Raw genomic sequence first — 17260 nt, 5'->3', positions numbered from 1 at the left:
ACAGAACCAGAATTTAAAACCGACCGACAGCACAGAGATTTTAATCCCCGTTCCTTTTTTGAAATTTTATCCCCACCCCCTCCTCCACCCCAAAAAATAGAAAAAAATAGCAGGAACTTTGGCAAAAGTAAAAAGCTACAGTTTTATTATCGAAACATCGTAGTTTTTTTCGCAGAGGGATGACTTACTGTGTGCCGTGTGTTACGAATTTATTAAACAACAGACCACCTTAATAAAATACTAAAAGCTAAACCATAAAGTGTTTACCAAAGTTGGTTAAACTATTTATTCTCAAAAAGAAAAGCGTGGTTACAGAAGCATTTTAGGGTTCTTTGCATGGTATCTTTTTTAAAACTTTATAAATTTTATTAAAAGGCAGGTCGTCTTGAACGGTCCTGCTTTTTTCACTCATAAACGCACGTGCATCAGTAATCTTTTTTATTGTCAGGTAGCCATATTCAGTCTACGGCCACTATCATGAGCACTAGTATTGGTAATAAATTGGTATCGGTAATATTAGAAGTAATTACCGATACCTTTAGTATCGATAATAGATTGGTATTGATAATACCAATACAATCATAAGAGAAGTATCGATAATATTATTAGCACTATCGATACTTGTTAAAAATGTAACGATACTTTTAATTTTTGATTACAATACTATCGTTATTTCTTTTGTTTCATTATCAATACTACCGATAAAATAATTACCGATATTATAGGTTGTTACCGTTTTTTCCCAAAACCGTCACATTGAATAAAATGTGAAATCTTCAGATTCATACTACAAGAAAACAACCTGTTACAACAGGGTTTCAGAAGAAGCTTATAAGTACAAATCAAAAATGAAGAAGACTTTAACTGTAACATTAATTCCACCAAAATAGCATTTTACATGCCGGATTAAGTTAAAAATTTATATACACACACCAATTTACTGATGCTGAATATGATCCTAAAGTCGATACATCAAAATTATAAAATTATAAAAAACATGCAATTCGGAAAATGTGTATAATGTTGTCAACATACGAACAATAGATAGATAGATAGATAGATAGATAGATAGATAGATAGATAGATAGATAGATAGATAGATAGATAGATAGATAGATAGATAGATAGATAGATAGATAGATAGATAGATAGATAGATAGATAGATAGATAGATAGATAGATAGATAGATAGATAGATAGATAGATAGATAGATAGATAGATAGATAGATAGATAGATAGATAGATAGATAGATAGATAGATAGATAGATAGATAGATAGATAGATAGATAGATAGATAGATAGATAGATAGATAGATAGATAGATAGATAGATAGATAGATAGATAGATAGATAGATAGATAGATAGATAGATAGATAGATAGATAGATAGATAGATAGATAGATAGATAGATAGATAGATAGATAGATAGATAGATAGATAGATAGATAGATAGATAGATAGATAGATAGATAGATAGATAGATAGATAGATAGATAGATAGATAGATAGATAGATAGATAGATAGATAGATAGATAGATAGATAGATAGATAGATAGATAGATAGATAGATAGATAGATAGATAGATAGATAGATAGATAGATAGATAGATAGATAGATAGATAGATAGATAGATAGATAGATAGATAGATAGATAGATAGATAGATAGATAGATAGATAGATAGATGTGCATATTTTACATGGCTAGCCTCACAAATATCGAGGGATATACCCTGTCTATTATTTCCAGGAGGGGCCATGGCGTAGATGGAGAGTCCTAGAGTATTTAATGCTCATTTTGATCTACGCAGACCCAATTAGAGCCCAATAAAAGTTAAGTGCGTCGTGGATTTTGATAATTAATTCTAATGCATCACATGCTTCATATATGAAACATAATACGCTGTCAATTAATGAAGCCATAAAAAAATTTTTTCTTTCAAATAAGAAAACAATATTTAAATTATGTTTGAATTTGCTACCACTGATCACGCTGTAATTTTCGTTCATTTAGTTGCATTGGCAAATATTTCTCGTTCACTTTTCGTATAATCCTCATCACGAAACAGAAAGCCTCGAAAAGCACGCAAATATAGTTATAACTAAAACATGACGAATTAACAAACTATTATTCATTTGATTTTATTAATTTCACTTACTAAAATTTAGAAGTTTGATTACAAACATTGTCATAGGCTATTGTAATATAAATTTTTCGTTGGTTTACATAGGCATATGAATCACAGATCTAAAACAATGTGCAGTATCAAAGCGCTTGCTGGTTACGTTGTTTACATCCTCTAGTACCAACTGTGTTTTCTTTTTGATGAAAATCTCGATGATAGATGTTTCCTTTTATAGTCACAGTTAGCTCCTGGTAACTTGGTCACCGGATAACTCTTTTTTTTTTATCTCGAACCATTTTCTTGGGTCCCTTTTAAGTTTCGTTAATTCTTTTTAACAAAACACTCCGAATAACTTAAACCTCGGATAACTTGCACAGTCGTTAACTCGACCCATATTTCTTGAAGACTTGCAAACTTTATCCAGCGCACTCTTTAAATATGACGATAATTCAATCATTCTTTGTAAATACTTACAGCGTTTTGAATTTCCCAATTAGTGATGACTTAGGATTCTAAAAGTAAATTATGTAATGTGGTTTAAAATGACTTTTCACAGAAACCTTTTACAGAAAGAAGTGACGAATTTTTTCGCAGAGACAAAAAAGTTCTTCCTGAATCTTTAATAATTAATTTTGGATAATTTCATTTCAATTTTAAATCGTTTTTGTGGAGTTTTAAACATGCAAGTTGGCAATCACTTCTAAATCCACAAATTTTGTTTCGAAACGAGACATTGTTAGGTCATATAGCTATATGTGACTACCAATTTTATTCCTGGGTCTTGTACTACAGAATAAATAAAATAAGTGTCTGCTAAGCAATAGCATAACTCAGAAGAAAAGGATAGAATTTGAAAAAAAAGGAATTTCAACACTTGCGTCAATCCCTGCAACGAAAATGTTTTAAGTCTCAGTCGAAGCCTCTTGCATTGCGTTAATGAAAACAGATAAAAAAAAGTGCTTGATAAAACGTGAAGAAGCAAAAGACTACCAGACTAATTCTTCATACTTACTTTTATGCATGGCTCTCCAAGGGGCCAGTCACTTTTGCAATGATGTAGCAGTTCGTTTAACGAATTACATTCCTGAATTTTTGAAAGGACGAACTTTCTTTTGATACTAAAATGTTGCACAAAGTTCCCTTTCAACATGGATAATACGTACAATTGGCCACTGGATGGATTTTCACTTTTGCGAATTAAGAAAGCCCCAGATTTGTTTTCGGGATGTTTAAGATAGCGAATACTTTCATCCCGAGTGATACAACCAAAGTACCAGCTAGATAGAAAAAAATATGTGGAATGTTAAAGAATACACAAAATACACATTCTTCTTCTTCTGATATCCATGCAGTAAGTACTGTTTTGAAACATTTGAAACCTCTTTCCTTTTATTAAATGGAATATAGGATTAAAAGAGAATCAGTCAGGAGCCTGAATTATTGTTACGACGGAAGTGTAGTATTTATAAAAAATAATTCTCAGAGAAAAGAACATTTTTAAAGCAAAAACGCGATAAACAACAACGCATGATGATTGATTGAACATCAAACCATGCTTCAGAGAAAGCATGAGAGCTACAGAAACAAATGTGGGAATGGGGCAAGAACTTGTGGATTTGAAAACTGATGGTCCAGTATTCACTTGTGATTGCTGTCACCATAAAGACTTGTAGATTTCTCTACTACAAATAAATATGACATAGACGTTACCAATCCAAATTATTATTAACGGTGATAAACAACATAATGTTGTTTGACATTTTACAATCAACAGATATCAGTACACCCTAGGAGGAAACGAGAGACCAACGTCTTTGATAACTGATCAATTTTTGTTAAGAGTTAACGCATCATTATTTTCCCAACTAGCGAATTTGGTGAAAAAGTTGATCGTGACATAAAACTGTGCCCTTTGATTATAATAATTATCAGCGTATCACTGTAAACCCGTCAAATCTTTTATTGGTGCTGATAAAACCTTGAAATCATGAATTCTGTTAAAGAAACGCCTGCCTTTTAAATTTATTCTTTCAGAAGTTGTGGAACAAAGGATAAACAACTTTCCCCTCTGAATTTTTTCAGGAAATTAGGTTGCGTTGGCATACGGTGAGTTTGGATCTGGTCTAATAATTGCAAAAATAAATGGCCGAACTCTATTCCATGAAGACATAATCAATTTGACATACTTTGAGCAATTTAAATTCTTGAACTTGAATGCAGTATTACTTTTTCGATACCATGTAAATATTTTTTTCAAAGAGATTGGCCTCTTGATACGGTTATATACCATGCATTATATGTTGAATATCAAATACGTGGTAGCCTACATGTTTTCTTTTGAGCGGAGGGGTCAAACCTAGACGGACATTGAAGAATATGTTACATATAGACAACACAATGGTATTTAGAATATATGTAGAATTTGATAATCATTTGATTTGATTTAATTTGATAATTAGATACAGAGTTAACCAAGAAACATCATCTGTACTTCTGCGTAGACAGTTTCCTTTAATGTTATCTTGGGCATGTACTATTCACACAGTTTAATATTTAACGCGGCAACATTTTGACATTAGATTTCATTTAATGAAGCAATGTTCATTTAACAATGGTCAACTAAATATAGCCCTAAGCAGAATAACGTCCTTGATGTTTTTTGACTGCTAAATTTAATGAAAGTGCTATTAGGTGTGATTGCTATGTTCCTGCTGAGTATGACCAACTTAAAAAGAAAAGTAGCTTTCGCCCACTGCAAGATATATGTATTTTATCTGATGAAGCATTGACCATTGTACTGTTAAACACATGTAATTATCACGTCATGCAAAATATATTGCTCCAGATAATAATAATAAATTAATTTTCTGTGTTATGTTTAACTGGAGCACAATTACTTCCAAGTCAGGATGCTCAGGATTCTGTATTATTGCGATACAGATAAGATTTAAAGCATTTAGCTTTGTTATCAAGATCTACATTTTTGATAAAAGCGAATCATACGTAAAAGTTTAAGCAGACATAACTTGACCAGACATAACTTTGCCAGATATAACATGGCCAGATATAAGTTGACCATATAAGTTGACCAGATATAACTTGGCTAGATATGACTTGACCCAATATAACTTGACCAGATATAACTTAACAAGGTTTGACTTGACCAGATATCATTTGACCAGATATAACTTGACCAGATATAACATGACCAGATATAACATGACCAGATATAACATGACCAGATATAACTTGACCAGATATGACTTGATCAGATATAACTTGACTAGATATAACTTGATCATAAGGCAACAATAACACCATCAAAATCAACAATAACAATAACAAAAACAACAACAATAACAACAACAAGGACAAAACTAAAACTAAAGCAATAGCATCTGCAATGAAGATAAAAAGAACAACTGCTTCTGCGCGCAGTATTAAAAATACAAGTTTGAAACACTGTTATATACTCACGGTTCATCTTCTAAATTCCTAACAGTAGTAGAAGCTTCAGTGTCACAAGTAGGGTGATTCCTCCTTTTGTTATCTGGCATAAAGAAAGAATGGTCGTCAATAGTAACAGACAAAAACAATGTTTCTTATAGAAAAATTAAAATCTCTGTATTAATAATAGATGTATCTTATCTGTCTAAAATGCCTGCTAAAAGTTCTTTGTACTGAGAATGCTTGTAAGCAATATGAAATCTATAGAAGATTTCTTGAATTGATAGATTAACGAAACAACAGAAAATAAAATACCGACTTGGTCATAACTTTTATTTGAAATTTTTGGTCGTTTTTGAGACCGTCATCAGGAAGACAATTAAATCATCGAAGGAAGTTGAACCGGAGAAAAAAAATATGTTTTTTGACGGCAGCTCTTATTAAGCATAGCAATCATAGGTAAAAATCCCAGATGTCGAAAGCCCTAGCTTTAAAATGTCGGTTAGATTTTTCAAAATACGTGGCATTACACTTCTGTTAAATTGACATAACGCATTTGAAAGCAAAGCCTTTTGAACACGGACCTGAAATTCAATTTGATGAAAAACAAACAGGTGAGAAAAACCCGAATTTGCGACAGCAGGCCGTAAAATAAACGGAGTTGACTAGTCTAGTGCGTAGTTGCAAAGTCAAAGTTTCCAAAAGTAGCAAAAAATATATACACCGGATTCTTTTTTACCTAACAAAAGCCTAACAAAACACCTAACAAATCTTGAAACGTTTCAATACATCTATCTATAAATTTACTATACACGATTTAATGGCGTAAAAACAATGTTATGGCCGCATTCAACAGCAATAAAAGTATTAAAGGTACAGTAAACGCCACTAAACTTTGAGTTTTTTTGAAGTGACGCCAAAAACAATTAATGCAACGGTTAACATTAACACCAAAGGGTAAAATATCATTTCTTTCGGTTTCAAATGTCCAAGATATGTTGACATAATGCCTGTTTAAAAAATATTCACTCAGGTGGTCGTTTTCAGGTTACACCAGTCAACTCTGACTGGTAAGTTTGTTACAAGTGGTCAGTTATTTGCCGTCAAAGAACGTCTTTTCCTCTGCGGTTTAGCTTTCTTTAATAATTTTAGTATCGTCACATCAGACCTCACGAATTTTTTTTCAGAAATTAAGGAGAGCTTGATGATTTATAGAGTAAACCAGAACTTAATTGGAACATTACTTTTCGGGGTTTAATCATTCGAAATTTACTCGTCGGGGTTTACTTGTCGGAGTTTACTCGTCGGGGTTTACTTGTTGGGGTTTACTTGTCGGGGTTTAATCATTCGGGTTTACTCGTCGTGGTTTACTTGGCGGAGTTTACTAGTCTGGGTCTACTCATCACTGTTTACTTGCCGGAGTTTATTCGTCGTTGTTTACTTGTCGGGGTTTAATCATTCCGGTTTATTCGTCAGGGATTACTTGTCGGAGTTTACTAATCGAGGCTTACTCGTCGATGTTTACTTGTCGGAGTTTACTAGTCGGAGCTTACTCGTCGGTGATTTATTGTCTGATTTTGCTAGTCGGGTTTACTCGTCAGGGATTAATTGTCGGATTTTACTCGTCAGTTTAGCAGAGTTTACTTGTCAGCTTAGCAGGCTTAAGACTTAGAATCTTAGGTCAAAGTTTCAACGGTAGTCAAATTTAGGCGTAACAAGTCGTTCAATCGGAAGTAATATCTTTAAAATGTTGATTTGCGTTTTTCTTGGGATTGCATTTCTACGTTCCTAATCATGATAACTCGAAAACTTCACTTCTATTGATTAGGTAATGAGTACTATGACATGACCTTCAAGAATAGTGGTAGTATAATCTCAATGTAACGACGCTTTTCAGTCAGACATATTGTAAATTTAAAATCCGCCAAACTTAAAAGCTATTTTCGGAAGTACACAACTTGCGACTATTCTTTCTCGTCATATCACAGAAAGACGTGTTAATCATTTCTTAGAATCTCAAGTTCTAACTCTCTGTTAAATTTCAGATTTTATGGCCAGCGGAAGGTAAATTTTTAGGGCTTTTCATTATCTTGGACAGTAACCATGGTAATTGATTGGCTTGCCCAATATGGGTATTTTTGAATCTCACGATACAATCTTATCAACTGATTTAATTTATTTTCAAATGCTTTAAATATTGCAAGAAAAGAAATCCTGAGGGAGTTTCCCCCTCAAGCACGTTTGGTTTTTGAGATGACTATAGAATAAAAACCCTGGATCTTTTACCTGCATCCGAGTAAGTCTCAGGTTCTGCATTTGTAGGCGTGGCGTCACTAAAATGAAAATTTATTAAACCAATTGTGATGACAAGATTTCACATGAAATAAGGCTGGATTTAAAACTAGTCTGCGTTTTTCAAAGCCCTTGCGAATTACACTTTAAAAAAACACGACTAGATTAAAAGCTGTAGGTAATAAGAAGTAAAACTAAGAAGCACACGATGTCTTAAAATATAATCCTTAAACTTTTTTTGCCAATTCGTGAAATATTTGTAATTTATTTATGAGAAATCCCAGTAAATGTTGTGTCTGGTGTATATAGTTGATCAAATATGAAAATGAGTCATTGATAAATGTCACTTATGATCGTAGTGACGACATTACATCATTTTGATACATCGTTTCCTATGCTAACTCGATATTAAGTGTACCAGTAATGCAGAAGAAACAATGTATTTCAAAATACAATTTTCAGCAAAGCTCTTCGTAGAGAGCTACACCATTGGCGATGTATTATTTTAAAAGAGTGTTCAAACACGTTAACTAACCATCAAAAATAATAATATAATAACCAAACCTTTTAGTTTTGTTTTCAGCAACAAAATTTGTAACATTTCTGTTACCTAAAAATTAGAAGCGTTAACAAACACACGACTTAATGTTAAATTTTGAATCAATGAATCAGAGGTAGCACTCATAACGGGAAACCTACCATTTATACTTTCCACAATGTACGATAGTTTAATAGCTAATTGAGAAAAGTTAGTCAGCTTTTCAGATCCCTTAATCAAATTTTGGCAAGCAGAACTAGTGCCAAGAACGAGACTATCTGTTTCAACTTTATCAATAAAAACTTTTAATTCCCCAAGCGGATTGTTTGGTAACTCTTGGTCATTAATTTGGCGGAGATGTGATTTGAATATTGGCATACTGGCTGATAAAGAAGTGAGATTTCGAAGTGTTTTTTCAATTTCCACTTTTTCAGCAATAAGCTCGAAGTTGGATTTTAAATTAAACGCATTTATGTAATCCCTATATTCTTTCATGCTAGTGTGATCCATGCAGTTAACGTTGATTATTTCTGTTCTAAACATTTCTCTTTTATCATCAAATTCTTTTAAGAAACGTTCCTCCTCAGCATTCAAAATAGTAAGATACCTTTCTATACATTTTAATTTTCTCATTTTTAATTCCTGTGCAAATATTTCCCTTTCCCTCTCGAGCTTCATCAAGGTTTCATGGTATATTTTGGATAATCTTTCAGAGTCCTTTCTTGTGTTTTCAAATGACGTAATAAATGATTGGAACCAATTCTTCGCTTCCATGCCAAATTCAGTTACACTTTTCAGTCTATGATTTTTGTGTTCCCTGTGAACGCAAAACACACACACAAATTTATTGTCACATTGGATGCAAACTCGTTTAGCCAGCGAATTATGTTGACTGCATAATGGTTGGAGTTGTCCTGTCTTTCCGTTAAAACGTACAGTAGTATATGCTTTGTTTTCACATGAATGCATATGTTGGCATTTCTCACAGATCTTTGTACCACAAGTACTGCAAGAATAACAGATAGGCTGTTTACAATTCTCGGTTTGTTGACATAGACCATTACTTGTTCCACTTTTTGATCTAACAAAACAACAAATCACAATAATTCTTATAATGGAAAGATAGTGCGCTATTTTTCACACAACGTCTCTTATAAACTACAGATTAATTTGCCGTTCGGTTGTTGCATTAAACAGAGCTAAAAAAGTCATAGTTTGTAATATTCCCTTTTTTAAAATCAGCTTTAAAAAAATAAAATTAATTTTAGTATATAATTTTAGAAAATATTTACTTATTTAAAACGCACAGGATGCAAACCATATTTCCTTTGATTCCTTTCTAAATTTGTACACGTCTTATTTATTGCTTGCCAGCGTCAAAAAAACAAGTTTAGGTATAAGAAGCAAGGTGTCCATACATAACTCTTACATGAAAACAGTAAGATGAAAAAGAAATCATTACTTACACTGTATCTAAAATTTCAGAAAGGCAATAAGAGTTAGCCAAGGATGATGTTGTATCATGCTCATTTATTATCGTTTTGTTTGGACACCTAAGTGGACAATTCAGTTCTGCACTTCCATCTTCATTAAATGACAACATGTCGTCTAAACAGTCTTGACAGTACGTATGTCCACAGTTAAGATGTTTGGGCTTGTGGTAAGTCTCTAAGCAAATCTTGCATTCCACCATAGCACTGATCATGGATGGTGACAAAGCCATTTCAAGTATTCTAATTTCAAGTATTCTACAAATTAAACCTTTTTTTGCACAGAGAACACGTACAAAATATACTGTATTTTGATGCTTATATGACCTTGACCAGTGCTATTTAACAAAATATTAAACAGGTACGAATTTAAGGCAAACGAAATTATAGGCCTAATGATAATTGACACTAACGAGAAAAAGCATTGAAACAGAAATTACCTTAGAAAGTAATGTTGCTATATCAAGTTAAGTAAAATGCCACGTATCTAATTTATTTCATACAAAATTACGGTTGTTTATAAATACAGATATGAAAGGCATTTATACAACATGAGTATAAAATGATTATAAAAATGCAAGGAAGATTTAATTAAGTCAGTTCAATAGAAAGCTTACTAAGCTTTTAATGCAAGGAAAATGCTCCTTCAAATACATCTTTTTTCACAAGAATGTAATTACACGCTTCTCTAGTAACTATGCAGAAATCTATTAAATTTAGCTGAACGACCACTCTCGATTGTTGTGTTTATAATGCTTAAATTACCATCCTACCATAAAAACGAGACGCAAAGTACCCCCTCTCCCTAAAATAGGATTAAGCGTGCGATACTCGACGTTCTTTGTCAAATCTAATTTTTCAAATCTAATTAGAACTCGAGATTTCAAAAGTTGTTAACTGTCCAGAAGTGTTTGAGAGATGCAGAGCAGTCGAATCCTATTGCCATTTTATTCTTTGAAAACTCTTTTTAAAAGGGTAAAAACCATTTACAAAGCTTTTGCTGATGTCGTATCAACATTTTTGTAACTAAACTAACTCCGATTAAAAAGCACCTCTGCCCCGATAAAATTACATCAATAACACAAATCGGGAATCAAAGGGTACAAAAAATTCCATCTATATTACTTTGTTCTTTTAATGTAATTCAATAAAACCTGCCTCTGTTTTCGTCGTCATATAATATGAATTCGTTATTGTGTAAAGACACGGCACTTTCCTATCCAATGCTTGTTTTGTTTTTTACATTCCAGTAACTTTGCATGACGTAATAGTTCCAGCCAACATAGCACTGTCTTCCACTTTGCTTTTTTTTCTTCCTTTTAGATACGTATGACAACAATTCAAATTTTCTTCCATTTTACATAGTTAAAAGATTGGGATTTTTTTTATTCTTTTTTATCTTTATCAGTATTCATGTGGGCCAAAAATTTATTCAAAGAATTACAAAATAATAAGTTTTAGAATGAAACCAAAACAATTCAACGACCTCACGTTCTGTAATGTTCTTAGCATTAACATTTAATAACATTAGAACTACCACCGACGGAATTTAAATCAATTTTAAACTTACATTAATATAGTTAAGATAATGTGAAACAGTTTTGTCAATATGTCAAATGTAGCATAGACACAGGACTGTACCCTAATCCCTAATAAAGTCTGTTGACTGGGGTTGATATGTGAGAAACTTCAGCATAGGGTGCCTTTTTACTTAACTTAGAAGGTTAGAATCTCAAGGTCAGCCATCCCCCCCCCTCCAAAAAATAATCTGCAACAGTCCTGAGACAGCAGCTAATTTAAAACATTTAGTATGACCTTAAGAAAATGCCATCTTTAACTTTAAAAGACTGATGTCGCGTACGTGTTTGCAACCCGTGCTGTCGTGTTCTGTCAGCATATTAAAAAACGTCTGAATAATCTAGAAATGCACTAATTTCATATGCATTCAAGTTAGTTCTATTAACAGCATGTACATCACTTCCAGCATCAATCAAAACCTGTACCATCGATGGTATTCCTTGTTGCTATCATTAGCAGCGTTTCTCCATCATCATCTCTCATCTTTGCAATATTTGGATCGCTGGATATAATCGATTTCAACATTTCGACATCACCATCGAGAATGATTTTCACAATTTCTGAAGAAAAATTTGTACGTTATAGTGTGTATTACTTACGTAACAAAATTTCTTGGTAATTTTCCCCGATATTATTTTTGTAACTACGAGGAATTAACAGAACAATTGAGTAATACTAGAATGCTTGGAACGATGCAATTCAATTTAAATCAAATTCCCTCTCGTAAGTCGTTAATACCGGCAGTGGTCGTTTTGTTTTCTAGCTCATAGTATGATTTCCACTAATTCGCTCACTCCGTATTTTACTTATTGTAAACTAAAGTCTTTTAAACAAATTTATTAGCAGAATTTGCGAGAGAAAAAAATCTGCCTGCAAAAGTTTTGGCGCTAATTTAAAAACGTATTTCATATGATATAATAAATGAAACCTTTTTTAAGACATTGTATTAAAACATTTTCGTATTCCAATTTAGTATGAAGTATTAAAAATAGGTAACAGGATATTTGTAGTCGTGTTCAAAAAAAATAAAAAAGAGTTACGTTTAAACATTCTATCCATTTCTGTTAAGTATTTTTAAATAAAGTCGCAAAGTGGCTGTTCTTAACCACAAATTTTCATAAAAATTTGGGTACTTTTGGGGAATTAACGTTAAAAATTTCATACCGTTAAATTTGCAAGTCTCTACTGCCGGTTGTGCACTTTTTAAATTAACATCTCTAAAACAGACAACAACACTATCAGGATGTTCCAAGAGCTAACACTCGGAGTTTTTTTTAACAATTCTTCTTAAACAAATTTTTATGCTACATTTTGGTTACATTCCGTAAAAACAGAAAGCCAAATTTAAAAAGAGCGCCCTTTTTAAAGTCGTATATTTGTGGTCCCAAAAAGCAGTACCAAGACTGACAACAGTCAACTACTTATAATAACTAACATTAACGAAAAGTATAAAAACACCTTTTCACTGTGTCTGCATTGACAAGACTCGTACTTCCTTGAGACTTTTCATATCCTACAAAAAATTATTTCAGCAATCAGAAACGCATAATAATATTTTGTTCAATGCTCAATTATGAAAAACTGGGCAAGCCAACGTACCTTTCAGACTTTTTACAAGGTTCATCAAATCCTTTGTTAGTTGTGGATAGTCAAAATTTCCTTCAGTTTCCCCAATGGTGTTGTTGCATGCAGACCATTCAGATGAACTTACGTCTCCAATGTAAGCAGGATAAAAAGTAATTTTCAATTCACCCAATGGATTTTTAAGTAATTCGTTATCATTTATTTGAGGAAGATGTAAGTTTAAATTTGGAAACGTTTCAGGTAAAGAAGATAGATCACTAATGTTTTTTTTAATTTCTTTCTTTTCGGCAACTAGTTCAAAATGAGACTTCGAGTTAAGGAGCTCTATGTAACTAGAAAATTTTTTCATTTTAGCATTTTCTGAGTAACCACCGCTAATCACTTTTGCTTTGAATTCTTCTGTTTTTTCATCAAAGTCCTTCAGCAATTTCTTTTCCTCTGCCTTTAACAGCTGCAGATACTCCTCCATGCGTTTTAATTTTCTTACTTCTAATTCATGAACAAACAATTCTCTCTGACTCTTAAGGTTCATCAAAGCTTCATTATACTTTCCTGATAAGGATTCCAACAAAACCTTTCTGTCCTCAAATGATGTCACAAAGGACTGGAACCACTTCTTTATTTCCAAACCCATTTCTTCAACTGTTTTCTTTGTATGGTTTTTGTGTTCTCTGTTTATACAAAAAACACAAGTGAACTTCTCTTCACATTCGATGCAGACATTTTTAGCTAGAGAACTGTGCTTTTTGCAAAAGGGTTGGACCTCTTGGATCTTTTCATCAAATGTTACTACAGCATAAGATTTGTTTTCACATGAATGCAAGCGTTGACATTTCTCACACATCTTTGCACTACATGATATGCAGGAAATACAGATAGGCTGTTTGCAATTTTCAGCCTCCTGGCACAGCTTAATACCTTTTCCACAATTTGACCTAAAAATAATGTACTACTATTATTTCAAATGTTTAACTTCGTTAAATTTTCTTTCATCTACATGCCATAATTGCTGTCTTTGAAAAAAACTTTTTCGTTTAGCGTTCACCAATGGACGAGTGGACGAACACCAATTTTACTACAATATTACTCAATAAACCTACAAGACCTTCTTTTTTTATACCTGTTTATAGCTATAATTCAGCCTTATTTCCAGAGCGCTTTTACAAAATCGGAATTTTGATGTACTTTGCAGAAACTGCTTTGTGAAATTACTGCAAAACTTTTAAGCAAGGAATCCTACACATAAACGTCTTTTCTAAACTGACCATACATGATGACATCAGCAAAAATTATGAATTGCATAACTATACGGGAATACCCTCAATCGAGGACATCAATTTTTCAAAAGAGGTGTAAATATTAAGCTCACAACCATAAGCAGAAATCCGTTTGCATATAACTCATAATCAGAGCATATCAAGAGTGATTGCGTTGTGGCACAGTGGGGTGAAAAGCAGCGCTCAATGAGCCGGCTTGCTCCAAGGCTTTGTTGAACAAATTTTTTTATGCTGGAGATCTTTTATGTTTCGCTCCGGTTAAAGCAGCCATATTCAAATTACATATTGGAATGGCAAATATGATACTTGTACAACTAGTTGATAAACTTGTGGAAAAATCCACATAGGCGAATGAACGATTAAAGAAAGGTCCGGAATTTGAATTCTGCTGTCATCAGCAGTGAACTGACAAATATATTTTTGGAAAATTGGTTATAGATTGTTTTTTTTGTGTCAAACTTTAACAGCTGAGCAAGAAATTGTATAAGATTGCGTGCTTTTGATGAACTGTTACGGAGATATCTATGTTTACATTTTTTTTGATTACATCATTAAACCGTCTGTTTCAAAACGGTTGATTGATCAAACTTCACAAAATGGGTTTTAGTTTATTCCTGACGACGTCGGTTATTTCTGAATGTTTCTAAGTTACTTTGTCTCAAGCTTAAAAGCGCATTGCACTTTTTAAGTCTATTTGGTGAAAAAATGTTTTCGCCAATCTTATCTAACGCAATGACGTCAACGTTAAAGTTTTGTACAGGAGTTTAGTTTGAAAATGTTGTGGGCGTTACAAACCAAAACCAGAGATGAGGTTAATATGATTGACAACGACTACAACTTACATCTTATCCAGAATGTCGGTCAAACAAAAAGTCGTCGCTAAAGAAGATGTTGTCTCAAGTTTTGTTATTATAGTCTTCTTTGTACATCTCAATGGACAAACCAGTTCAGCACTTCCATTTTCTTTAAATATCAAAATGCCATCTAAACAGTCTTGACAGTACGTATGTCCACAATTAAGTTGTTTGGGCTTGTGGTAAGTCTCTAAGCAGATCTTGCATTCCAACATAGTACTGATCATGGTTGGTGACAAATCCATATCGGTTACAAGTTTATTATACAAAACTAAAATACAGAGTTACTATACAAATAGGTTTTCTTTCATTCTTTAGGAGAACACCTATTTGTGTTGTGTTAAATAGCGTAAAACAAGACATCACTTATTCTTTTTAACGACATAATTGACAGATACTTTTTTCTTAATACTGTTAAAGTCTTTTTTTCATGAAGGTTTTAATCACTTATAAAAATTGTTTTCTTATTGACTTCACTGAGTCTTTTATACACAAGCATCAAAATTCATGTAAAAGTTGTTTTCAAAAAAAACAAAACAGAAACATATCAAACAAGAAGCTAGTAAAACAAAAAACAAAAAAAAATATTTCAGACAAATAAAACAAAAAAACAAATATCTGACAAAGAAATAGCACGAAAATATACAAATAAATAATATAACTAGCAAAAATAAGTACATTTTCAAATGCAAATTTCTTTTTGTTTTAGATTAAATTTGTTTATGAGCTCTTTACTGCAGTCGTTTTAAACTTTTACTAAGGCATTTCCATGCAAACAAAATAGACATAACTTGGTAAATCTACGTCATATCAATTAGTGGAAGTAATCTCGTGGTTAGCATGATTTTAGGAAAATGATTCATTAGCCTTAAGAGTTCCAAGGACAATAACCACAACGTTAAACATTGGAGAACCATCAGCACTAACCCACTTGTATAAGATTTGGGATGATGTAATCGACAAAGCACAATCAAAGGAGAGCCAAGCCCTCGGCGAGCACTATTGAGTGGAGATAAAATTAATAGCTTGGACCCTGGGCGCAAAGGAACGTTATTAAACGCCTATAATAAAATTATGCGTTGCTTTTAGACCAATCAGTAGTTTTAGATACACAGGATTTTCGCATTGGCAAATTGTACTTAGGCAAGTGCCGAATTGGCCGAAGTCTAAATATGCTCCTGAGGGAGATGAGTGTGCTTACTGTTTAAAAACTGCAACTTCTGTTTATTATTAAAAATACCTGCGAAAATTAATGCGCCAATATCGTTAAAATCACCGTGGACAAAGAAATTGAAAATAAAACTTTGAAACAGAAAAATATAAAGTTACAGGAGATCTTGAAAGCTGGTGTAACTGTGAGTGAAAGTTTAAAAGATCAATATAAAGTCGATTATAAAAATTGTGACCGTGATGTAAATGCAAATTTACATGCCAATGTTTCGGATTACACGCAAGGTCTCCTTCTGTCTATGAATAAATGGAATTAAATGAAAAAAGCTCAGGTGTATTGGTATTACCATCTCAAAGAACTTTGAGCGATTCTAAAAATTATATACGTCCTCAGAGAGGATTTAATGACCAGCTTATTGATGAACTAACTCAAAAAACAAAAGAATTTAGTGATCTTGAAAAATTTGTGGCGTCGACGAAATGGAAATACAAGATGATTTGCTGTGGGATAAAAATACTTAGAATTGATTGGTTTTGTTGAACTTAGAGATATTGATTTGAACTATACGCTACGTTCGAAAAAGTTGATCTACCCATGTGCTAATATTTCTAGTGAAGTGTTATAAATCCATTATCATATTCCTCTGCAATATTTGCTACAAGTGGAGTTTCATCATTTCAAATTTTCCCTATATTTTGGCGAGCAGTTGCAATATTGGAAAAAATTTTCAGAATACATGCTCAATTTGACGTTGCCCATAAACCTGTAACTTATAAACACCAAATGTATATTCCAGTGAAACAAGATATATATGTTTTTTTTACCCTAGTTTGGAGTAAAGCTTTACAGATGACAAAACTGACACAACTGTGGTAAATGATGATGTCCTCTTCAGGAGTA

The 17260-nt window shown here is 32.7% G+C and overlaps 2 protein-coding genes across 2 annotated transcripts; both read right to left on the bottom strand.

Annotated features, from left to right (window-relative positions):
- Positions 1 to 2134: 2134 nt before the first annotated feature.
- LOC130639900 (uncharacterized) lies at positions 2135 to 10166 on the bottom strand. Its single transcript, XM_057447110.1, has 7 exons — positions 9873 to 10166; positions 8568 to 9487; positions 8433 to 8478; positions 7863 to 7909; positions 5607 to 5679; positions 3142 to 3406; positions 2135 to 2641 (listed from the first exon to the last, which is right to left on the bottom strand). Exons 1-7 carry the CDS (start codon positions 10127 to 10129, stop codon positions 2600 to 2602), a joined length of 1650 nt encoding a protein of 549 aa, XP_057303093.1. The 5' UTR covers positions 10130 to 10166; the 3' UTR covers positions 2135 to 2599.
- A 675-nt stretch (positions 10167 to 10841) lies between these two features.
- On the bottom strand, positions 10842 to 15890 carry LOC130639884 (E3 ubiquitin-protein ligase TRIM56-like). The gene is made up of 5 exons (XM_057447109.1): positions 15178 to 15890; positions 13074 to 13993; positions 12933 to 12987; positions 12639 to 12691; positions 10842 to 12034 (listed from the first exon to the last, which is right to left on the bottom strand). Exons 1-5 carry the CDS (start codon positions 15432 to 15434, stop codon positions 11883 to 11885), a joined length of 1437 nt encoding a protein of 478 aa, XP_057303092.1. The 5' UTR covers positions 15435 to 15890; the 3' UTR covers positions 10842 to 11882.
- Positions 15891 to 17260: the final 1370 nt, after the last annotated feature.

This window comes from Hydractinia symbiolongicarpus, chromosome 1 (genome assembly GCF_029227915.1).
Source record: "Hydractinia symbiolongicarpus strain clone_291-10 chromosome 1, HSymV2.1, whole genome shotgun sequence".
Lineage (NCBI taxonomy): Eukaryota > Metazoa > Cnidaria > Hydrozoa > Anthoathecata > Hydractiniidae > Hydractinia > Hydractinia symbiolongicarpus.
This window is presented reverse-complemented; position numbering and strand designations above follow the sequence as displayed.

Excerpts from the sequence above, each read along its gene's own strand:
- LOC130639900 (XM_057447110.1), bottom strand. The coding sequence starts at position 10,129 with ATGGCTTTGTCACCATCCATGATCAGTGCTATGGTGGAATGCAAGATT. Across the intron at positions 9,488-9,872 it reads TCTGAAATTTTAGATACAGT|ATCAAAAAGTGGAACAAGTA; the intron begins GTAAGTAATGAT and ends TTGTTTTGTTAG. Across the intron at positions 2,642-3,141 it reads TTGGAGAGCCATGCATAAAA|AATCCTAAGTCATCACTAAT; the intron begins GTAAGTATGAAG and ends ATTTACTTTTAG.
- LOC130639884 (XM_057447109.1), bottom strand. The coding sequence starts at position 15,434 with ATGGATTTGTCACCAACCATGATCAGTACTATGTTGGAATGCAAGATC. Across the intron at positions 13,994-15,177 it reads ACCGACATTCTGGATAAGAT|GTCAAATTGTGGAAAAGGTA; the intron begins GTAAGTTGTAGT and ends CATTATTTTTAG. Across the intron at positions 12,988-13,073 it reads CCTTGTAAAAAGTCTGAAAG|GATATGAAAAGTCTCAAGGA; the intron begins GTACGTTGGCTT and ends AATTTTTTGTAG.